The 24,686-nt window shown below is 45.3% G+C and overlaps 2 protein-coding genes across 4 annotated transcripts in view; one reads left to right on the plus strand and one right to left on the minus strand.

The window, feature by feature from the left end:
• Nucleotides 1-4,219, minus strand: part of TFPI2 (tissue factor pathway inhibitor 2) — a 39,977-nt gene extending 35,758 nt beyond the window's left edge. The window contains exons 1-2 of one of the 2 annotated variants that reach the window (XM_075315662.1): nt 3,993-4,219; nt 1,443-1,619 (exon numbers count right to left, since the gene is read on the minus strand). In XM_075315662.1, coding sequence (XP_075171777.1) covers nt 1,443-1,619; nt 3,993-4,083 — 268 coding nt within the window. In that variant the 5' untranslated portion in view covers nt 4,084-4,219. The remainder of the gene's footprint in view (nt 1-1,442; nt 1,620-3,992) is intronic. The other variant, XM_075315663.1, reaches the window with a different exon arrangement.
• A 5,966-nt stretch (nt 4,220-10,185) lies between these two features.
• GNGT1 (G protein subunit gamma transducin 1) overlaps nt 10,186-24,686 on the plus strand; it is a 99,668-nt gene continuing 85,167 nt past the window's right edge. Inside the window, exon 1 of one of the 2 annotated variants that reach the window (XM_075316852.1) lies at nt 10,186-10,409. In XM_075316852.1, the coding sequence (XP_075172967.1) occupies nt 10,398-10,409 (12 nt within the window). In that variant the 5' untranslated portion in view covers nt 10,186-10,397. The remainder of the gene's footprint in view (nt 10,410-24,686) is intronic. The other variant, XM_075316853.1, reaches the window with a different exon arrangement.

Raw genomic sequence — 24,686 nt, forward strand, 5'->3', positions numbered from 1 at the left:
ATGTAGTCTCAGAAGAGCAAGTTGAGTGGTCTCTGAAGAGAACAACATGCCCGACCCTTGCTGTAGACGGCAAGTTGGGACCTTCCCATGTACACTAGATGGTTTTTCAATGGGTTTGACCAACATATATCTTTTGTGTGTGGTCACCCTAACAAATGAAAAGCATTTCAAGCTTTTGCGGTAGTGTCCCACCCACCATCAATCAACTAAAGACCTCATCTAAAGGCGGCAAGTTGGGACATCCCCATACATATTATATGGTTTTTCAGTGGGTACGACCAACATATATCTATTGTGTGTGGCCACCCTAACAAATGAAAAGAATTTCAGACTTTTGCGCATAGCAAACTAAAGACCTCATCCAAAGGCGGCAAGTTGTCAACCTTGGTGGACTTGACGGTCAACATTTTGGCTAATACACTCCTTCCCCGCACATTGCCTTCTTAAGGCTACTTTCACACGTGTGTTGAACGGCATCCATAGCATTGCGTTGTGTGACGGATGCAACGGATGCGTTGCATATACTGGCACAATCGATGCTACAGATTGTACAAAATAACGCAATCCGTTATAGGTTTTTTCCTTGACTTTACACATCTGAGCATGCACAGTTAAGTAAAGACGGATGCGCTAACGGAATCCGTCAAATGACAGATTCTAACGGGATCCGCCACCATAGGCGTCCATTATAAAAACAACGAACGCCAATGGATTCCTGCAGGTTGCGGTTTTTTGACACTCCGCCAAGTGCAGATAAACACTACATGCAGCGTTCCATCCACCTGAAGGATGCAACGCAGCGTTGCCTGACGGATGCAACGCAAGGCCATCCATTGCTATCTGTAGCTAATAGAAGTCTATGAGGAATAAAACGGTTTCCTGCAACGGTTACCGTAATTCCTCAAGGTGGTGGATAGCAACGGAAGCCGTCCAACACAAGTGTGAAAGTTGCCTTAGCAGGAAAGTAAGACAACATTGTCATCTCAGGAAACCAAAAGGATCTCCCTCTTGCATTGGATCCAGTCTTATGAAACAAGGGATCTTTTCAGGTCATTTTCGAAGTGACCAGCCTTGAAAGCAAGTGACCTGATCTTGTCTTAGCTTTGGTTGGATCTCATTGTTACATCAGACGGCCGTCTCAACCCCATACGATAGAACATTAAAGCTCAAAAATTAACAATGCAAAAAAAAAAAAAAAAACCCAAAAACATGGAGGATCACTTATAAAATTAGGGGAACACTTGTGGCACCAATGGTCCAAATTTCAGTGGTAGGTCATTAATTGTGGGGTAAGTTCAGCAGATATAAACACAGCGTAATTCCATGTGGAGCCTTCCAGGTTTGTAGAGGGTCCTGCACAGAACTGATCAATGCCCATGATACCACGCAGCGTTAATACACAATAGGGCGATGGTCACATCAGGGATTGCTGACGAACTCACTTTTAATTTTCCAGCAAGTTTTTTCACAGTCTTCCAAGGTCTCAAAATTGTTATCATTTCCCCCGCAGCCTCCGTAGAGGAACACCTGACACGTCTGGGTGTAGCGGTCATAATAGTAGTGGGGCAGCATGGCTTTACAGGGACCGTCATCCATGGGAAGGAGGCACGCGCTCATATCTGGAAGAAAATCATCACGTTATATTGCGGATGTGGGTCAAAGTCCAAAAACATTCCCAGACAGAAAGCAAATAAGGGTGCATGGTGCAACCTCTCGAAGGACCAGCAAGATCCTGCACCAGAAAGACCTTTACACTCCTGGATAGCGATGCAGCAGAGCCGAGTTTGTCGTTTTTCAGTCTGCATCGCTTGTGTAAAACCACATTACAAACTCATCACTTCTGTTTTGTAAGGATCTCACTGACTTTCCTATGGGTGCATATTCTTTTTGTACACAAAGGATGAAAATTGATCCTGTGCTACTACATGGTGCCATATTCTCCCCCTATAGTAATGCTACTAGGTGATGATAACCTACATGACAGACATTTGCATCCTTTTACAAATTAGCCAATGTCCAAATATCTCCAGTAGGGGACGCTAGAGAGCCAGGCGTTCTAAGTCCATTTGCATAGGGCGGCAGGGTGGCGCAGTGTTTAGTACTGCAGTCTTGTGGTGGCTCAGTGGTTAGCACTGCAGTCTTGCAGCGCTGGGGTCCTGGGTTCTAGTCCCACTAAGGACAACATCTGCAAGGAGTTTGTATGTTTTCCCTGTGTTTGCGTGGGTTTCCTCCGGGTTCTCCGGTTTCCTCCCACACTCCAAAAAAAACATACTGATAGGGAATTTAGATTGTGAGCCCCAATGGGGACAGTGTTGCCAATGTATGTAAAGTGCTGTGGAATTAATAGCACTATATAAGTGAATAAATATTATTATTATTACTACTTTTTTCCAGGAAGGATTGCCTACCCTATAAGTCTCTACAAGATGAAACATCAGCTTTAAACAATTTAAATTTCCCATGGATTTCACATGAATTCAATATCAAATTTTAGGCAAACAGGAAGCTATAAGTGACATATTTCATGTCTATACATAATATCACCAAAAGTATGAAGCAGCAGATACTTGGAGCGAATCATAAAAAGAAAACCAGAAAAAGAAACTTTGCGCTCCCATCTTTTTTTTTTTTTCTTTCTGGTTCCCATCCCAGTTTTTCTGCACAGTAAATCCATCACTACGACACTTTGAAATTCCAAAACTTGCTAAAAAAAATAATCTAACAGAAAGCAGTAAACTTTTTAATTTCCCATGGCTTGAAACGATTATCCCTTCCCCCCTATCCCTGGAGTATTGTGAAGCATTCCAACATAGGAATGTGCCGGGTTCTCATATTTACACAGAGGAAGAGCTGAAAAGATGCACAAATTACTAAACACTTTGCTACAAATGTATCAAGAATTATCTGTAAATGATGGATGAATGCATTCCGCAACACTTTCTACTCCTTCTGCACTTACGACTTGTAGGAACATGTATCTACTGAAGAAGCTCTGCACAAATAACTAAATATTTTGCTACAAATGTATCAAGACTTATTAGTAAACAAATGCATTCCGCAACTATGTGCTGCTCCTTCTGCACATGCACATGATGTATTTACAGAGAGGAAGAGTGGAAAAGATGCACTAATAGCTAAATACTTTGCAACAAATGTATCAAGAATTATTTGAAAAATGCATTCCGCAACTATGTTCTACTCCATCTGCACTTATTTGTAAGAGTATGGTTTATCTACCATAGAAGCTTTGCACAAATTACTAAATACTTTGCTACAAATGTATCAATAATTATTTGTAAATAAATGCATTCCGCAACTGTGTTCTGCTCCTTCTGCACATGCACAACATGATGTCTCTACACAGAGGAAGATCAGAAAAAAAATGCACCAATTTCTAAATACTTTGCTACAAATGTATCAAGAATTTGTAAACAAATGCATTTCGCAACTATGTTCTGCTCCTTCTGCACATGGACATGAAGTACAGTATCTACAGAGAGGAAGAGCGGAAAAGAATCACTAATTGTTAAATACTTTGCAACAAATGTATCAAGAATTATTGTAAATGAATGCATTCCGCAACTGTGTTTTACTCCTGCACTTATGACTTGTAGGAACATGGTTTATCTACCATAGAAGCGCTGCACAAATTACTAAATAATTTTTCTACAAATGTATCAATCATTTTTCGTAAATAAATGCATTCCACAAAAATGTTCTGCTCCTTCTACACATGCACAACATGAAGTATCTACACAGAGGAAGAGTGAAAAAGATGCACTAATTACTAAACACTTTGCTACAATTGTATCAAGAATTATTTGTAAACAATTCATTCCGCAACTATGTTCTGCTTCTGCACATGCACAACATGATGTATCTAGCAGCACAAAATGGAAAGTAATTGAAAGAGTCAAATAACCCAGAACTTCCTATTTTTGCAAGTATGGCTGCCCAGTGCTCCAAGGATGAAGACCACCCATCCCACTTACTTTTTGCTGCAGATGTTCCATTCTGGGGAAAGGCGATGACTTGGACCAAGAGGGTGGCAGCGGCCAGGACCTGGGCAGCATAGACTTGCATGGTTCTTGGAGTTGTATCTTCTTCAGGCTCACAAAGGCTTGTAACGAGGCGGAGCTGGATACAGAGTAATAGACAGACCTCAACTTCCTAAGGAACTTTTATACACAAAGAAAGGAGAAGCCTGAAGCAGAAGGAGTGGTCACAGTGACTCACCCCTTCTGGAGCAGAAATCATCATTATCCCAGTATAGCTCAGCTCTTATTATGCAAAAAGAAAACCTCACGTCATCCAAAAGGGAGAGGAGTTTTGCAACTTTGAAATTCAGTCGAAAAAGTAATTTTACAGAAAAACCCTCCCTTAAGAAACACAGTAGGGATCTCTCAAAAGCTAAAGTCATTGCAATACTTTTTTCTTTTTAAGCAGTGTGTAATATTATTTTTACTTCACAGGTCCAAGATGTAAGAATGTGGAAGAAAAGTTACGAAACCGAGGGAGTGAGGCGTCCGAGGATATAGAACCGTGACATGGACTGTGGGGTTATAGGTTCATTAGAGAACACTCATATTAAGATTTTAGAATTATTTATTACCATTTGTTACATTTTAAGAGATTAATATTTTTCAACTTTGTAATAGAATTATTACTATTTGATATTATATATTTAGGAAGATAAAGTAGCACCTTTAAAGGGGTTGTCCACTACCTTTACATTGATGGCCAACCCACAGGACAGGTCATCAATGTGTGATCAGCCGGGATCCGACACCCCGCACTCCCCGCTGATCGGCTGTTCTCAGTGTCGGCAATGGCAGCAGGAAGCTGGAAATACTCAGTTTTTCTTTTTTTATTTGTTATTATATATTTTTACTTGATTTTATTATTCTGATATATATATATATATATATATATATATACATATATATATATATATATATATATATATATATATATATATATATATATATATATACAGTACAGACCAAACGTTTGGACACACCTTCTCATCTCTAGAACAACTGTTAAGAGGAGACTTTGTGCAGCAGCCTTCATGGTAAAATAGCCGCTAGGAAACCACTGCTAAGGACAGGCAACAAGCAGAAGAGACTTGTTTGGGCTAAAGAACACAAGGAATGGACATTAGACCAGTGGAAATCTGTGCTTTGGTCTGATGAGTCCAAATTTGAGATCTTTGGATCCAACCACCGTGTCTTTGTAGAAAAGGTGAACAGATGGACTCTACATGGCTGGTTCCCACCGTGAAGCATGGAGGAGGAGGTGTGATGGTGTGGGGGGGGGGGGTGCTTTGCTGGTGACACTGTTGGGGATTTATTCGAAATTGAACCAGCATGGCTACCACAGCATCTTGCAGCGGCGTGCTATTCCATCCGGTTTGCGTTTAGTTGGACCATCATTTCTTTTTCAACAGGACAATGACCCCAAACACACCTCCAGGCTGTGTTAGGGCTATTTGACTAAGAAGGAGAGTGATGGGATGCTACACCAGATCACCTGGTCTCCACAGTCACCAGACCTGAACCCAATCGAGATGGTTTGGGGTGAGCTGGACCGCAGAGCGAAGGCAAAAGGGCCAACAAGTGCTAAGCATCTCTGGGAACTCCTTCAAGACTGTTGGAAAACCATTACCGGTGACTACCTCTTGACGCTCATCAAGAGAATGCCAAGAGTGTGCAAAGTAGTAATCACAGCAAAAGGTGGCTACTTTGAAGAACCTAGAATATAAGACATACTTTCAGTTGTTTCACACTTTAAGTATTTCATTCCACATGTTTTAATTCATAGTTTTGATGCCTTGAATGTGAATCTAAAATTTTCAGAGTCATGAAAATAAAGAAAACTCTTTGAATGAAAAGGTGTATCCAAACTTTTGGTCTGTACTGTGTATATATATATATATATATATATATATATATATATATATATGTATATATATTTGCATTATTTTATTATGTTTTTTTGCATTTATGGTGGGCCTAGTTTCCCATGTCTTTTTATTTTGCCCATTTCCCCATTGTTCCACCCTTCATCTCCTTCCTGCCGCTCTGCTGGGTCTCTGTGGAGGGCAGCAGTCAGAGGCAGACATATCATTGGTGCAACCTGTGAGGACACACAAGGGCCCAAGAGGTGATGGGGCTCATTTCTACCTCCAATACAGGCGCAATTGTGAATTTTTATGAGCTCTTGGTGTCACACTAGGTAGAGGGAAAGTACTAAGTGAGCAACGAAAGGTAAGTGAAGGGGAACCCTGAGTCTAGGAAAGGGAGAGATGGTGACCCCTGACCAAACCTACTGCAGATCCCTGTGGTCCCTCACCCCCCTAGATGCCAAATCTGATACTCAGAGATGAGTTTTTCAACATAACCTAACACAGCAGAGCTGAGCGTTCAATAGCAATAAACTGAGCTTGGAATTAGTAGCTAATTCTTAGGATAGATGATGGGCTAGCAGAGTTGGATGAACTAGATGCAGCTGAGAAAGATGTGCAAATAATACTCGAACAGCAGAGATGTGTAGGCAAATGGCATATTGCTATAGAAATGCAGTTACATATATGATTACAATAATAATATAAATAGACAAAAGTATCTTGCTTGCAGAGGTCCAGTTACACACAGGAATAGTATAGATGTTCAGACAAACTGGTAACTTGCTTGCAGAAATTTGGTTACTCACAAAATAGCAGAGTAACAAATGTAGACAGAATCAGGCTGGCAGAGACAAGTTTTTTAGCATAACCTAACACAGTAGAGCTGAGAGTTCAATAGCATTAAACTGAGCTTGGAAGTAGTAACTAATTGCTGGATCGAAGACAGTTGGGATAGAAGATGGCCTAGCAGAGTTGGATGAACTAGATGCAGCTGAGAAAGATGTGGAAAGAGTACTAGAACAGCAGAGATGTGTAGGCAAATGCCATATTGCTATAGAAATGCAGTTACACTTATGATTAGAACAATGAGATAAATAGACAAATGTATCTTGCTTGCAGAGGTGCAGTTACACACAGGATTAGTATAGATGTTCAGACAAACTGGTAACTTGCTTGCAGAAATTTGGTTACTCACAAAATAGCAGAGTAACAAATATAGACAGCATCAGCAGAACAGAGACATATTTTTTAACATAACCTAACACAGCAGAGCTGACAGCTCAATAACACTACACTGAGCTTGGAAGTAGTAGCTAATTTCTGGATTGAAGACAGCTGGGAATTCAAGAGGAAGATGAGGCTAACTCCAGGAAAAAACCATGGCAGCAGGTTGCTGCACTTCGTGAATACTCAGTTCGTGGGTGACCACCTGAGCTTGGATGATGACATCAGTGATGGTTGTTGGGCTATCACATTAACCAGGATTAGCATAGACTAGCACAAAGGGAGCACGATCATAGGAGAAGTAAGCAAAACCCAGCACTGGAGCCAGGACAGGTGGATAACACCCTGTATTATTAGGATCATAATTAGGTTTTAGACACACCTTGGTGTCCCTCACATAAAATTCACTATGAGGGGAAGGTCCCATATTTTGGGACTGCTGACATTGCCCGTTATCACTGATTCCTTTCCTTGATGATTGGAACAAATGGGGAAATCAATGAGTATCATAAGTTTATGTAGTAATAGTCCATATTTATTTTGGCTGCCTATGTTGCATCAACATATTGTAAATTTCCATAACACACACTGCAGATAATATCATAGGAATCCAATTCTACACAATTGTATGTCTGTTTTCCTTGCCTGGTGTGTTTTTATAGTGCAGCGATGGGGCTAGCAGCCTTCACCTGTCCACTCCCTAGCCAGGGACTATTGTAGGGTCATCTCAGGGCTTCAGGATCCTGCTCAGCGACAGGTGAGGAACTTGGGACTGGCTAGGAGTGCAGGGTAAAGCAGCAGGTAAGTGAAGGAGGTGTCCATCTCCTCTCTCTCTAGTCCTAGGGTCCTGCATTTTTAAAGTGTCCCCAGTGTACCCCTTTGTCATGGTGTTACCCCTGTTGTTGACTCTGCCCTAGTCCGCATCGTGACAAGTTGACCATGCGCCCTGCTTTTCCATTCATTCTATACTGGACTACTGGAACTAGCCAACCGCTGTGCTCGAGGCTTGATCTCGCATGGAGGGGTGGTGGACTGGAGTCTAGAGATAATGTCAGGCTAGAAATAAGGTATAATGTAGGGTTGCTGCCTGAAAAGGCCCTTTAAGTACAGAGTCTAGAAAAGAGGGAGGGAAGCTCAAAGAAACACCACTTGAGTGGAGAATGACAAGGCCCTCAAGCTAAGGGACAACTGGAGTAGTAGTGATGTGTCGGTCGCGAACGATCCGACACAAAGATCTGGCTCCCTGCTGTGAACGACAGGAGCCGGATCACTAGTGTGAGCCGCTAAAATATCTAAACGGCTCTTTTCGCCGTCAAAACCCTGCCCACCCACGGCTAAACTCCGCCTACTCAGCAATCTAATTGGTCGCTTGTAAGTGGGTGGGGCTTAGCCGCGGGTGGGCGGGGCTTTTTCGGCATTACTATAATCTTAAATATATGTTCACCTGCGGTGAACACATATTTAATAAGGAGCCGAGAACGATCTGAAAGACCCGGCTCTTTTTGGTGAACGGAGCCATGGGAACCGGATCACCAAAAAGAGTCGGACTGCCCATCACTATGAGTAGGGCTCAATGAAGAAGGGTCTGGGAATACAAGTGTAATACCCCAGAGTTGGATGCTATCAAAGTGATCTATAGTCATTAACAGTAGTTTACATGAGGTATGCGGTGTACACTTTTAAATGAAGAGATAAACTCCCTGCAGGCCTTGTTACTGGACAGAATAGCCTGGTGGGCGGAGTCTTAGTGCATAACTTCCGTTACCACAGGAGGCCTTGTTACTGGGCAGAATAGCCTGGTGGGCGGAGTCCTAGTGCATAACTGCCGTTACCACAAGAGCCCTTATTAGGCTACTTTCACACATCCGGTTTGAGCCCTGCGGCTCAATCCGGCTGTGAAAACTATGCAACGGATGCGGCGAAAACACCGCATCCTTTGCATAAGTTTTTACATGCAGCCCGTCCGGTTTTTTCCGGTTGCGGCACGCTACTGAGCATGCGCAGTGGAAAAAACCGCATGCGGCGACCGGATGCGGTTTTTTCCGCATCGCGCCGCATCCGGCCTCCATAGGTATGCATTGAAAAATGCGCCGCAGCGGCCGGATGCGGCGCAATGCGGTGGTTTTTGCCGGAGCAAAAAACGTTGCAGGGGACGTTCGATCCGGCCGCCGCATCGGCTAAATCTGCCGCATGCGGCCAAAACCGGACCGAACGCAAGCCCCTGCGGCACAATACGGCACTAATGTAAGTCTATGCAAAAAAAACCGCAACCGGCGTTATAAAAGCCGGTTGCGGTTTTTCTGCAGAACGCCGTATTGTGCCGCAGAGCAAAAATCCGGATGTGTGAAAGCACCCTTACTGGGCAGAATAGCCTGGTGGATGGAGTCGTAGTGCATAACTGCTGTTACCACAAGAGGCCTTGTTACTGGGCAGAATAGCCTGGTGGGTGGAGTCCTAGTGCATAACTGCTGTTACCACAGGAGGCCTTGTTACTGGGCAGAATAGCCTGGTGGGCGGAGTCTTAGTGCATAACTGCCGTTACCTCAGGAGCTCTTGTTACTGGGCAGAATAGCCTGGTGGGCGGAGTCTTAGTGCATAACTGCCGTTACGTCAGGAGGCCTTGTTACTGGGCAGAATAGCCTGGTGGGCGGAGTCTTAGTACATAACTGCTGTTACCACAGGAGACCTTGTTACTGGGCAGAATAGCCTGGTGGGCGGAGTCCTAGTGCATAACTGCCGTTACCACAAGAGGTCTTGTTACTGGGCAGAATAGCCTTTTGGGTGGAGTCTTAGTGCATAACTGCTGTTACCACAGGAGGCCTTGTTACTGGGCAGAATAGCCTGGTGGGTGGAGTCTTAGTGCATAACTGCTGTTACCACAGGAGGCCTTGTTACTGGGCAGAATAGCCTGGTGGGCGGAGTCCTAGTGCATAACTGCTGTTACCACAGGAGGCCTTGTTACTGGGCAGAATAGCCTGGTGGGCGGAGTCTTAGTGCATAACTGCCGTTACCTCAGGCTTTAGTCAGAGTCCAGTCGAAGCTCAGAGGGTGCACATGCCAGAAATATGTAGGGGAACACTAACCTCCACTCCAAGGGCCTGTATGGGAACGGACTGACTCGAAACTACAAGGAGGATCTCTTAGAACTTGCACCTCTTTAGGCAGATGTAATTCCCTGGTCTGCACAGTGCCTTAGCCTACCTGAAACTTAAATCTGTGGACTTAGGAAGAGTACGAGTATAAAGGTGGGTCCTCCATAAAGAAGATGGGAACACAGGTGAGTTTACTTTACATGACGGTCAGAGGGAGCAAGAATATGGGGTCTGCTGGGGAACAACACCCCAGTGGGATAGAGGAAGCCCCCTCTGTTGTGTCAGCTTGGTCGACAAGATAGGCTCTGTTCATACTTGCGGTTATCACACCTCATTTGTGACTGTATTCTTGCATCTGTTTGCTATCTGTCTGGAGCCATGTGATCTGAGTATGTTATCACTGTCATGGCTGTGTATCTTCTTGAATGCTGAATAAGTAAAAAGTCCATCTGAGTTACTGTTGAACTTGCCTCCTGACTCTCATGTTTTTCCTGTGTGGCGCCCCTGAGGCCTCAGTCACCACAGAGGTATTGCACCTCAGCCAGAGGTGTGGTATCCCATCCTGGGTACGGAGGAGGTCATCCACTGGTGTACACATAAAACACACAACACCTCAGCTAGCAGCTCTCCACCGGGTCAGGGTTAGGGCTTGGTTCCATTAATGTCTAGTGATGGTTCCTCCCTCCCCTAATCCGACAGGGCCTGGAGGTGGAGTCTAGTGAGGTGGGAACACTGTAGTGTCCGGCAGAAGGAGTAGTGGAGGAGTGAAGACCTGTGGCCAAGAGCTGGTGCAGCTCGGCCTGAGCACAACACAGAAGGGGTCCTAGAGACCACGGGAAGTGCGCCATACTCCCGTGGCCTCGTTCCACATACAACCTTGGAGTGGAAGGACTTGGCCGCAGATTGGGGACTGGTCCCTAGACTAGAGGAGAAGCACCAACGTGTTCCTCTAGTAAAACAAGAGTCTGAGGACCATTTAGTACTAAAGCCAACTCCGCACACGAATCCGCTGGAAGGTGACCACATAGGGCCAAAGGATAGAGGTTCAAGCCACCCCGACAGGGCCTGCGAACACTGGCTCAGGGCACTGACCTCCCAACTATCCGGAATTGGCTGGAGCCCATCACAGTGAAATCCCAGCACTACAAAGGTGGTCACTGACATCGTGTTACCTTGGAACCTGCTACAGTGAGTATAAACCTTAAGACTGCAGCCCTGTGTCGTTCCGCTATTCACCTGCGCCTCGGACCTGCGCCCCCTCCATCACCCACTACTATCCCATCTGCCCTGGGGCCCAGCTCTGCCTGTGGAGAGCTGCACCATCTACGCTGTGTCGCCATCTGCCCCAGAGGTTCCCATCCAGCAGCGACAGCACCTAACTTGCTACATACCACAGGTGGCATCACGAATAACTATCATCATCCCCTTCATATTTAAACGACACTGCCGGGGTCACAGAACCGGGCCTCGCCACTGCAGCGTCCCAGCAACAGAACCACGGCCCAGTAACGAGTCACCCCACGGCCCCGGCACAGGCGTGTTGTAAGGGGTAGTCGGACCCCCGAACCGGGAAAGAGAATCCCCCCCTGAAGACGCCACAGGAGTATGGTGGCACATTGTACCATGTTATGTGTTATGTACGGTTCTTCCCCCCCCCTAGGTGCCAGTGTAGTGAGTGGTTCCCCTGGTAACAGTGACAGGGAAGGAAGGGGCAGGGCAGCCTAGGAGGGAAGAGAAGGGGGGTTGGGCTCTGAATGCAGGGCAGTGTGCTGTGAGATGTAACATGGGAGAGAGCTGAGGAGAAGTGTCGGGGCAGAGTGCAGGAGTGGGTGCTGTGGCAGTGGAGCGAAGAAGTTGGAGCTAATCCGGAGCCGGTAGTGAGTACTGGAGCCGTCCCCTAGTTCAATACAAATCCCTGGGGAAGGGCTGGACTAAAATCGGGATAGGAGTACCACTGCTAGGGGGATAACAATTGGCCCCTGCAGGCAAAGGAAAATGCCCGTAGAGAAAAAGGAAACCGTTTTCGTAGAAAAGGACTTGTAACTTGTAACGTACTAAAGTAAGCCTGCTGCAAACAGAAAGATGGAAGCTTTGTTTAATAAAACGGTGTTTGGTTTATCTGCTGCCTGCAATTGTCTCTTTCCTGAAAGTGAAGAAGGAGCTGGAGAGCACAGAAAGAACGCTGTCATGAATGGGCCCCATGCATCCACACTCTGCCCCAACAACACACCTGTTTTGCAAGTAACGGCTGGGCCGGGGTTCAGCCTGCGGCCCACAAGGCGAGGGGACCCGACTACACCCCCTGAGGCGCCCCCTGCCCCCGTTTCATTTTGGCGTAGTCGGCAGGATCGGGCTCGCATGCGAGAGACCCCGACCAGAAACTGTGAAGATGACCAAGTGGTGCCTGATGTGCTGTACGGGCCACAAAATGGCGGCAAGATGGCGGCCGTCTTCATGGGTTTACTTAAGGCGCGAAAATTTGGTGCCAAACGAAAAGTGCTGGGCTGGCCTGGGCGGAGGAAGAAGCCCAGAGTGAGCGGAGTGCACCGCCCAAAGAGGGAAGGTACCGGCCCCAAGAAGCTGCAGAGGTCCGGAGATGTGGGCGGCGCTGCAAGAAACAGAAGGCATCGCCAGCACAGCATGGACCCGGTGAGTGAAGCCGGGGGCGGAGTTTGGGCCGAATCGGAGAAAGAAGTACCGGAGCCACAGCCATGTTGCGAGCCGTTCCACAGGCTACCCTGCTTACCTGGACAATCCCTCTCCGAATCTGTGAGGGCCCAGCGGGCTGAATGGCTGCGTGCATACCACCCAGCGTGAGGGTTAATCATCCAGAAGAAAAAGATCTGTTTGTTGTCGAAAGCCGGTACTGTTGGAAACCGGTGAGTGTTTATGGTTAAAGCTACGTTAAAAGAACTGAACCCTTGAATAGAAGAATGCAGGGACTATGCATGGACTTCTCCCGCGACTGTTAAGTAAAGAACCCTTTTGTTTCTGTTGGTCGCGGCTCATCTAAGACCGGGAGCGCTTGAGGAGAGCCTCCGGGCACAAGATCAGCCAAGACCGGGAGCTCCCCTGGAGGGACTCCGGGCACCGGACTTGTGTGCCAATCTGGTGTGCTTTGATACATTAGGTTTAAAATGTTTTTTATTGATAAGAAAGAAAAAGAATACTGCTGAAGAAACGTGTGTGTGTTTTCTATATGCGTTGTCTTGCAGGTGCGGAACCTCGCCAGGAGGCTGAGGTTAAAGAGGGGAGGAATGTAAGGGGTAGTCGGACCCCCGAACCGGGAAAGAGAATCCCCCCCTGAAGACGCCACAGGAGTATGGTGGCACATTGTACCATGTTATGTGTTATGTACGGTTCTTCCCCCCCAGGTGTCAGTGTAGTGAGTGGTTCCCCTGGTAACAGTGACAGGGAAGGAAGGGGCAGGGCAGCATAGGAGGGAAGAGAAGGGGGGTTGGGCTCTGAATGCAGGGCAGTGTGCTGTGAGATGTAACATGGGAGAGAGCTGAGGAGAAGTGCCGGGGCAGAGTGCAGGAGTGGGTGCTGTGGCAGTGGAGCGAAGAAGTTGGAGCTAATCCGGAGCCGGTAGTGAGTACTGGAGCCGTCCCCTAGTTCAATACAAATCCCTGGGAAAGGGCTGGACTAAAATCGGGATAGGAGTACCACTGCTAGGGGGATAACAATTGGCCCCTGCAGGCAAAGGAAAGTGCCCGTAGAGAAAAAGGAAACCGTTTTCGTAGAAAAGGACTTGTAACTTGTAACGTACTAAAGTAAGCCTGCTGCAAACAGAAAGATGGAAGCTTTGTTTAATAAATCGGTGTTTGGTTTATCTGCTGCCTGCAATTGTCTCTTTCCTGAAAGTGAAGAAGGAGCTGGAGAGCACAGAAAGAACGCTGTCATGAATGGGCCCCATGCATCCACACTCTGCCCCAACAACACACCTGTTTTGCAAGTAACGGCCGGGCCTGGGTTCAGCCTGCGGCCCACAAGGCGAGGGGACCCGACTACACCCCCTGAGGCGCCCCCTGCCCCCGTTACGCCGGCGTAAACCCTTGCACGCCCACAGTCACAAGCTTTTCACTGTCACTGGAACGCCAGGATATGGACACGGCCACCAGGGACAGATGCCAGAGGATCTGACCCATGCCCGGCGTACTGGGTTCATACCATGTGTCACACAAGAGCTAAATCCTTTGGGATTATGGACTAAATAGAGGTAACTAGAGTCATTGTGAAGACGGGTTGTGGTAGAGGAACAGGACTGAACATGAAAGATGCCTGGAGAAGATAGCACACAGGCGTTGAGGGAAACAATCACTTGAGAATAAGTGTGTGAAAGAGACAGGTTGACCTCTGTTTGAGTAATATTGGCTGTGGTGGGGCCTCTGTGATGAAAAAAGGGACCTGAAGAAGGAGTTTACCCTACTTCTCAGTGCTTTGTTTGTTTAGTGAATTCTACAATGTTAAGGCATTGTGCCACGTGATGTTCTGAAACCGACAAACCTTTGGTAGGTAACCTCCTAAAGAGACAGTAGCCATAAAGTAACCTTGAATTGTTGATATCACATTGGTCTCTGATTGACTTTTTTTTAAAAGGTGACGACCCACTAAGGATTCTCTCACTTAATAAGGTCATATTTTTCCCCAAAACTCCAAAGGTGACATTTTTATTTTTCCCATATCAATTTAGAAAGACACATTCTACATTTATCAACTCTAGAAAGTGGGAAGGTAAAGGGCCACTGTGACTCTGTTGGCCAAGGGTCCATGTACGCTGTGTCAGTGACTCAGTATTGCACAGTATTTGTCCTTGGGATAGCGACGCAGCAGCGATCACGACCAGCGATCTGACCTTATCAGGATCGCTGCTGCGTCGTTACATGGTCGTTGGTGAGCTGTCAAACAGGCAGATCTCTCCAGCGACCAGTGACCAGCCCCCAGCGACACGTGGAAGCGTAACTAAGGTAAATATCGGGTAACCAAGGAAAGCACTTCTCTTGGTTACCCGATATTTACCTTAGTTACTAGCGTCCGCCGCTCTCACGCTGCCAGTGCCAGCTCCCTGTTCCCTGCACCCCTAGCCAGAGTACGCATCGGGTTAATTACCCAATGTGTACTCCAGCTACGTGTGCAGGGAGCCGGCACTGGCAGCGTGAGAGCGGCGGACGCTAGTGACTAAGGTAAATATCGGGTAACCAAGGAAAGGGCTTCTTGGTTACCCGATGTTTACTGTGGTTACAGCTTACCACAGGCTGCCAGACGCTGGCTCCCTGCTCCCTGCTCGCTTCAGTTTGTCGCTCTCTCGCTGTCACACACAGTGATGTGTGCTTCATAGCGGGAGAGCAACGTCCAAAAAATGAAGCAGGACATTCAGCAACGACCGGCGACCCCACAGCAGGGGCCAGCTCGTTGCTGGATGTCACACACAGCGACAGCGACGGGACGTCGCTGCTACGTCACAGAAAATGGTGACTTAGCAGCGACGTCGTTGTCGTCGTCACTATGTGTGACACCACCCTAAATATTTGAGAATTGTACATGTAAAACACCACTGTGTTAGAAGATAGGACACATGCTCTGCTGCGTTATGGCTCACTGCTTTGCGGTATCTGTCCTAATCAATGTGCTCATTTGAGCAACTGTCCACTAGGTGGAACATCACAAATTTGGCTAGCAGGACTTATCCAAATTTGTGACTTCCCAACTAGAGAAGAGCGAACCCGACCTGTAAAGTTCCGGGTTCATACCGACCACTGGGCGTCCGAGGCTTGAACCTAAATAGTGTCTTTTAAAAAAAAAAAGTCGGTGCCCGAGTTTGGGTGCTTTTGTATGCTAACCATTCTATCTAGCATCGGGGAGGTTGGGTACGCTCGGTGTTCAGTCCAGTGACAGCAGCTGCCGTCTCTGAATGCCTCTCACTGGGAGTAAAAACAACATTTTCAGATCCTATGTGTAAAAAAAAAACCTGTGACAGACAGGATTCCCCCCCAAAAAAATCCAAAAAATCACATGGTATGATTTTTAAACAATTAATTTGCATTTTATTGCATTAAATAGGTATTTGATCATCTACCGACCAGAAAGAATTCTGGCTCTCACAGACCTGTTATTTTTCCTCCTAATCTGAACACATTACCTGGATTAATTGTGCCTGTTTGAACTCGATACCTGTATAAAAGACACCTGTCCACACACTCAATCACACTCCAACCTCTCCACCATGGCCAAGACCAAAGCACTGTCTAAGGACACCAACGACAAAATTGTAGACCTGCACAAAGCTGGGATGGGCTACAGGACAATAGGCAAGCAGCTTGGTGAGAAGACAGCAACTGCTGGCCCAATTATTAGACAATGGAAGAAACACAAGATGACTGTCAATCTTACTCAGTCTGGGGCTCCATGCAGAATCTTGCTTCGTGGGGTAAGGACAATTCTGGGAAAGGTCAGGAATCAGCCCAGAACTACACAGGAGGACCTGGTCAATGACCTGAAGAGAGCTGAGACCACAGTCCCAAAGATTACCAATAGTAGCACTCTATCCCGTCATGGATTAAAATCCTGGAGGACACCCAAGGTCCCCCTGCTTACGCCAGCACATGTCCAGACCCATTTGAAGTTCACCAATGACCATCTGGTTGATCCAAAGGAAGCATGGGAGAAGGTCATGTGGTCAGATGAGACCAAAATAGAACTTTTGGTTTCAACTCTACTCGCCGTATTTGGAGGAAGGAAAAGGATGAACACAATCCAAGACTACTGGCCCAACCGTGAAGCATGGGGGTGAAAACATCACACTTTGGGGGTGCTTTTCTACAAAGGGGACAGGAGGACTGCACTGTATTAAAGGGAGGATGAATGGGGTCATGTATCATGAGATTTTGGCCAACAACCTCCTTCCTTCAATGAGAGCATTGAAGATGGGTCATGGTTGGGTCTTCCATCATGACAATGACCCAAATCCCACAGTCAGGACAACTAAGGAGTGGCTCCATAAGAAGCATTTCAAGGTCCTGGAGTGGCGTAGACAGTTTTCAGACCTGAGCCCAATAAAATAACTTTGGAGGAGCTGAAACTCAATGTTGCCCAGTGAAAGCCCTGCAACCTGAAAGTTCTAGAGAAGGTCTGAATGGAGAAGTGACCTGAAAGATCTGGAGAAGATCTGTATGGAGGAGTCGCCAAAACCCCTGCTGCATTGTGAGCAAACCTGGTCAAGAACTGCCTGAAATGTCCAACCTCTGTAACTGCAAACAAAGGTTTCTACCAAATATTAACTTCTGTTATTCTATCGTATCAAATACGGTACTTATTTCATGCAATAAAATGCAAATTAATTATTTAAAAATCACACAATGGGATTTTCTGGATTACAAAAAAATTAAAAATTACAGATCTCTCCATTCTTTGTAGGTGGGGAAATATGCAAAATCAGCAGAGGATCAAATACTTATTTTCCTCACTGTATATATATATATATATATATATATATATATATATATAAAAGTGTATGTTTTAGTGAAATTGCACCTTCTGTTATACTCTATGGAGTGGGGAGGAATGAGGAGCAGAGCAGGAGAACAATCAGAGGGAGACATAGAAAGATTGTGCTGAGCTTTCTAACAAGTCTCTTACCTCAGCCCAGAGCTAGGTTCTCCTCTACTCTGCTCAGTACTGCTGTATGCTATCATGCCACTGCTGCTTCTCTCTGTGGGCTATCTAAAGAATGAATAATCCCTCTCTATGTGCTGTGCTGCAAAAGGGAGACATCCTAGCAGGTAGTCTACAACCCCTTATCATTCATAAATAGTATTATTCCTCATGTACACTCACAAGAGCTTAATATGAAAACATAGTTGATAGTTTGGTTACCCTTTGACCAAAAGTTGACATTTGGATACATAAAGTATAGTGAAAATTCTATTACTTTTTATTAAACAATGAATAACTTTGATTTGCCGAAATTGAAATTCCCCGACCCTAATTAAAAAGTAAAAGTTGTTAGGGTGTAATTTCTACTAATGTGGTGATAGAAATTTATATTAAATATTTTAGGGAGTTTCCTTATTACACAAACTGTTGGCGCTAGATAATGGGTTTTTAGGCAAGAATTTGATCCCTGGTGATCAACGGAACCTTTCGAGAAGAATAATCATACAAATGTAATTGCAAAGGAATGTTTGATAGAGAAAAGCTCAACAAGAACAACAACTCAACATGAAAATCGGCTAAAAAAGTAATGTATTTGAACACTTTTTGTGTCACTTGTTTATGGGAGGACAAGAAGAATTTTTTGATTGACATATAGCACTAGGTGATGTCATCGTTGTGCCAAATTTTAAGCCACCACCTGATGAACATGTTCATTGTTCTTTGCTATATTTTATTCCCCTTGGAACTTTTTCAGTTCCCTTTTCCTGATATCTTTCAAAAACATTAGTACATGCCCTCATCATCTCCCGCCTCGACTACTGCAACCTCCTGCTCTCTGGCCTCCCTTCCAACACTCTTGCACCCCTCCAATCTATTATAAACTCTGCGGCCCGCTTAATCCACCTCTCCCCTCGCTACTCCCCAGCCTCGCCACTCTGCCAATCCCGTCACTGGCTTCCCATCGCCCAACAACTCCAGTTCAAAACATTAACCATGACATACAAAGCCATCCACAACCTGTCTCCTCCCTACATCTGTGACCTAGTCTCCCGGTACTTACCTGCACGCAACCTCAGATCCTCACAAGATCTCCTTCTCTGCTCCTCTCTTATCTCCTCTTCCCACAATCGCGTACAAGATTTCTCCCGTGCCTCCCCCATACTCTGGAACGCTCTACCTCAGCACATCAGACTCTCCACTACCGTGGAAAGCTTCAAGAGGAACCCTAAGACCCACCTCTTCCAACAAGCCTACAATAGCCCTCAGTCCAGTACACCACTGCGCAACCAGCTCTGTCCTCACCTATTGTACCATCACCCATTCCCTGTAGACTGTGAGCCCTCGCGGGCAGGGTCCTCTCTCCTCCTATACCAGTCTGTTTTGCACTGTTAATGATTGTTGTACGTATACCCTCTCTCACTTGTAAAGCGCCATGGAATAAATGGCGCTATAATAATAAATAATAATAAATAATAATAATTATATCCCTTTGGTGTGTTGTCAGCTGTTTACAGATCATGGCTTCTTCTGTAAAATGCAAGTAATTCTATTAGAACAGCTAAACTTTGTATGGGGTTTATCAGAATTGTTGTAAATGATGACGGCCGTGTAATAACTACTCTGTTACATGAGCATAAATGTGATTGACCAAATCTAAAATCAACCACATCCAGAATTATTAGAGAGTGTTCACACTTATGCAACCACATTATTTTAAATTCTGAAATTATTCTTCATGAGATACCGTATTTTTCGGATTATAAGACGCACTTTTCCTTCCAAAACTTTGGGAGGAAAATGAGGGGTGCGTCTTAAAATCCGAATGTAGCTTACCGGGGGGTGTGTGTGTGTGTGAGATCCTCCGAGCAATGCACTGTGCTGCCGGCGCTTCTGGTCTGTGCGACGCTGTTCTGGATCAAGCCGCGCCACTCTGTTCTGTTCGGAGCCGCTCCGTTCTGCTCTGTGCACGGCTGCTCCGTCCTGCTCGGCTGCTCTGTCCTGCTCAGCGCTCGGCTCCTTCGTTCTGCTCGGCTGCTCCATCACCAGCCCCGTACAGAGCAGAGCGGCGTCGCTGGCCCCGCAGAGAGCAGAGCGACACCGTCACCGCACAGAGCAGAGCAACACCGGCCCCGCACAGAGCAGAGCGACACCGGCCCCACACAGAGCAGAGCGGCGGCGCCGGCCCCGCACAGAGCAGCACCCGCAGTGAGTATCTGGGCCCCCCTCTATACTACTTGCAGTACTCCAGTACCGCCCCTGCCTCCTGTGACCCCCGCTCCTCTGCAGGCCCCCCTCCCTGGTAAGACACCACCAGATTATAAACGGACCCCATTTTTTTTTTACCTTTTTTTACCTCCATATTTGGGGTGCGTCTTATAATCCGGTGCGTCTTATAAAACGAAAAATACGGTAATTGTGTTAACATCACAAAAAACTGGCATTTTAACAGGGGTGTGTAAACTTTTTATATCCACTGTATTGGTGGGATTTAACGGCAACCAAATTACTGGTGCTTTAAGTGAGGATGTGCAGATTCCATGTTCAGATATTTTATATATTTCTTTAGAATTCTCAATTTTTTTTAACAAAAACTATTTCTTTTATTTATTTCGAGCAAATTCTTTTATCGAGAGATTTGCCAAAAATGTAAATATTTTCTTTACCTAATGAAATATATCCAGAATTTTCCAACTTCTCGTGACTGCGCCCATGGAGATGATATCTGTATAATCCATAGGGCTTTGGAATGCCCAACTTCATAGATAAGAAACAAAAAATATCATGAAGGTAGAATTAGTAATAGGAGGAAAATATGTCTGTGGCTTGGAAATTTATTTTAGCAGCCATAGATTAAATGTGTTTCTCCCTAGCTCTGCTTTTTTGCAAGAAGAGAAATGACGTCAACTGAAGCCAATGTTCCATCATGCAATTTTTATTAGAGTGGTCTTCTCTGACCCCCCCTCTTGTATTACCATATAGTGCCCAAATTACTAGTAGTAAAGGAGCCATTACACTTTCAATAAATGTTGGCCAAAAGCTTATACAGCCAAAAACTATTGCGCCCAACCTCATGTAAACGCACCCTCAGTTCAGCCGGGCGTGCGTCTTCTACATACTTCTTATTTCTGATTGCCCAAGCAGAAAAAAAAAAAAGATTGGACATATCACTTCAACATGCTTGATCCTTCAAAACTGCAACATCATTTTTGTAAGAGAGTTGGGAGCCCCTCATACACATAAAAGATACATCTGGTCCTACCAAAATTGGTGGCTTTGATATTTGAAGGCTTAAGGCAAAAAATGATGGATAAGGCTAGGTTCACATTTCCGTTGTTTTAAATCCATCAGGTCCGTCAGCAACGGACCCGTCGTTTTTTAGATGTCAACTGACGCAACGGATGTGTTTTTCACAGGATTCCGTTCACAGGAATCCTGTGAAAAAACTGATCCATCACGTCCGTTACATCCGTTGTGCGTACGTTTTTTGACGGATCCGTCATAATCCGTTTGTGTTTGGGACAGCCCAGTGGGTGTGCCAAACATGCTGGGCATGCTCAGTAGAGCACGACGTAATCCAGCACTGGATGCCGTCGTGAGACGGATTACGACGGAATTCAGCACCATAGACATACATTACAAGCATGACGGATTGCGACAGATTCCTGCGCGGTACGTTAATTTTGACGGCCAAAAAAATGTTACATTCCGCGTTGTTTCTGCCTGGCGGTCAGTCCAAAAACGACTGACCCCGGCGCAGCGGATGCAACGCAAGGTCATCAGTCGCAATCCACCACTAATACAAGTCTATGGGACACAACGGAATCCGCTAACCAGATTCCGTTGTTTACCAGAGCCGCAGATTGTGACTGATACAATTTAACGGAAATGTGAACCTAGCCTTAAGCGTGCAAGCACCAAGTGCACAGTGATGCCCCCTTCACTAATGGCATGGAATGGACTTTTTCCACCCCTAAGCCCTGCCCTGCTTGGTTGTGTGGTATCATGAAGAATCAGAGATATTTCTTGCACTAGGTCTCCACTTTGGGGATAAGTTTCCATCAGAGGTCTCCTGTGAAAAGGAGGCTTTTGCAGACATTGCCGACTGTCATGGCGGCATCAGGATCGGGGGAAACCTCAGCTATATTCAGTGCAGGGTGACTCGGGGGTCGACTCACAGACCTGTAGTTTTTAGGCAGACTAGCAAGAGATAATCTTTGCTGGTCTACTTTTTAGTCTCCTTGATCACATGCTGTAGGAGAGCCAGTCACATTCACTCCCCTCCTATATATGCTGGCTGGACACATGCAGTAGTGCCAGCTATAGCTTCTCTATACTGGCCTAGAGAGGTGGACACATCCAGGTTTACTGGTAGTTGTTTTATTATTGTTGTAAGCGGTTGTGGTGTTATCCCTTGTAGTCCTTTTGTTGCTGCCTTACTTCACTTGCTTTTCTCTTTAATTACTTACTGTTTATTCCTGAGACTGTGCAGTGTAACTGAGTTTCTGTTATCCCTGTCTGTCTTAGCTGCATTTCCATCACACTCCTGCCTCTTCCTTCCCTTGGTGGGACAGATTTGCTTTACTCAGGAGAATAGTAAGGCTGTTGCTGTGTGCAATTGTGGAGTTAACCTTTGTTGCCTTTTATTGCTACCCTCCTGCTCTTGCTTTTTTTTCCTTAGTCTTTCTTTATCTATTCCTGTGTGTGCAGTTTTGATTTTCCCTCGTCTGTCCTAATCTGTTTACCATCTCACTCCTGCCCCGTCCCACTTGAGGGGAGGGTAATAGAGCAGTATTTCTCAAAAGTATAGTAAGGCATGGGACTCTGGCATCTCCACCATTAAGAGTAATCCGGAGGACAGGAAGAGTGTAGGGTCCCCTAGCGTGAGGGACAGTATAGGGACCCTCTATTCCTTGCAATCCCACAGTTACATCATGACATTTGCTAAGCAAGGTTTTAATGGCGCACTACATTACTATTCTAGAAATAAAAATATATATTAAGAGATCCTGCAGAGTAGCATGCCAACATTCAGAAGGATATGTGTCATATTTGCCAAAATAGGGGATTTTTATCTCCAGTTACAGAAATATACCAAACAGGTCATGACTTGAAAACATCTCATTGTGAGAAAACCAGTGGCACTGCCCAAGGTACTGCCACTAGGTCAACTCCCAGTACCTTTGGGCAACAGAATCACAGTGGTCCCCCATGTCTCCTACGTTCTAGAGTGACATCTTAGGGTTGGACCTATTTTTTTACAACTACCTGAATTCCCAAAGGTCCTCCTAACCCAAATGGATCCACCATCACCACTTCTGGATCCTGCTCCCTTGAGAACACTCCCGTTTATCCATACGATTAACTTGAGAGTGCCTCAAGGAGCTTAGATGCCCATTACTTGCTGATAAAGGGGTTCACAAATGGCCACACAGTAGTCCAGTAGTATTTACCAATTGTCCTAAGCATGGAAAAATCGTGTGAGCAGTCACCAGACACAACTCAACAGTGGCCAGATGGTTGAGGGGCTGCATAGAATGCCAATCAAACACCACGTGAGGTCCCCGGGCTGCCGTTTGTGCACCCCTGCTGCAACGCCTCACTGCTGTTTCACATATTTCCATTTCTCAGCATGTGGGATCTTCATGGATATACAGTAGATTCGGCATCACATAAACCAAATAAATCCAATATGTCATCTGAAGACAATCCTGAATCATTTTTTATTGTTTATTCATAATTACTTTTTGGAGACACATCTCCATTTTTCTGGATGCTTTTCTGTCTTATTGCCAGTGTGACACCTGCTTATCTCGGTCCGACAGTAGGTAAACGCTGTTATTTTATCATCATACTTTACATGTAAAATCTGCACAATTTCACATGGACAAATATGACATAATAAATAACCCCTCACCGTACGAAATGCTTGATGATATTACTTATTTGCCTTCCTGCAATATGATACTTATAGAATACAAACAATAAAATATTTTGTCACTCCTAAATGCAGCTCTGGAGTATAATACAGGAGGTATCTCAGGATCAGTAATGTAATGTATGTAAAACCTAAAAAGATCCCAGTGATCAATTGTACCAATATAAGAGGTAAAAAGGAAAACCACTGGTATAGAAGAGACCAGAGACAAATATATAGTGAAATACACAATAATTTTAATAATAAAGTGAGTGTGACAAAAGGACAAACGGTACAGGCAAGAGAGTGTTAAAAATGCCAGACACAAAAGATGCACAAACCACACCAGCAGTTGGTAAGCCAGCCACAAAACACGTAAATCAGTGTATGACAGGCAAAATAGCCAGAAAAAACAGGGAGAAGCAAATACATCAGAGGGTGGATTCCCTATATGAAGCTCACCCTTTAGAGTAATATCAGGAGCCTGTCATATCATAAGGTGGTAATATATTTACCTTGAGACATATTAGGGCTGTTTGGTAGGCAAGCTGGTGGTGGTGGTGGGCGGGGCTCCTGATATTACTCTAAAGGGTGAGCTTCATATAGGGAATCCACCCTCTGATGTATTTGCTTCTCCCTGTTTTTTCTGGCTATTTTGCCTGTCATACACTGATTTACGTGTTTTGTGGCTGGCTTACCAACTGCTGGTGTGGTTTGTGCATCTTTTGTGTCTGGCATTTTTAACACTCTCTTGCCTGTACCGTTTGTCCTTTTGTCACACTCACTTTATTATTAAAATTATTGTGTATTTCACTATATATTTGTCTCTGGTCTCTTCTATACCAGTGGTTTTCCTTTTTACCTCTTATATTGGTACAATTGATCACTGGGATCT

The sequence above is a fragment of the Anomaloglossus baeobatrachus genome, chromosome 6, assembly GCF_048569485.1.
Source record: "Anomaloglossus baeobatrachus isolate aAnoBae1 chromosome 6, aAnoBae1.hap1, whole genome shotgun sequence".
NCBI classification, from domain to species: Eukaryota; Metazoa; Chordata; class Amphibia; order Anura; family Aromobatidae; genus Anomaloglossus; species Anomaloglossus baeobatrachus.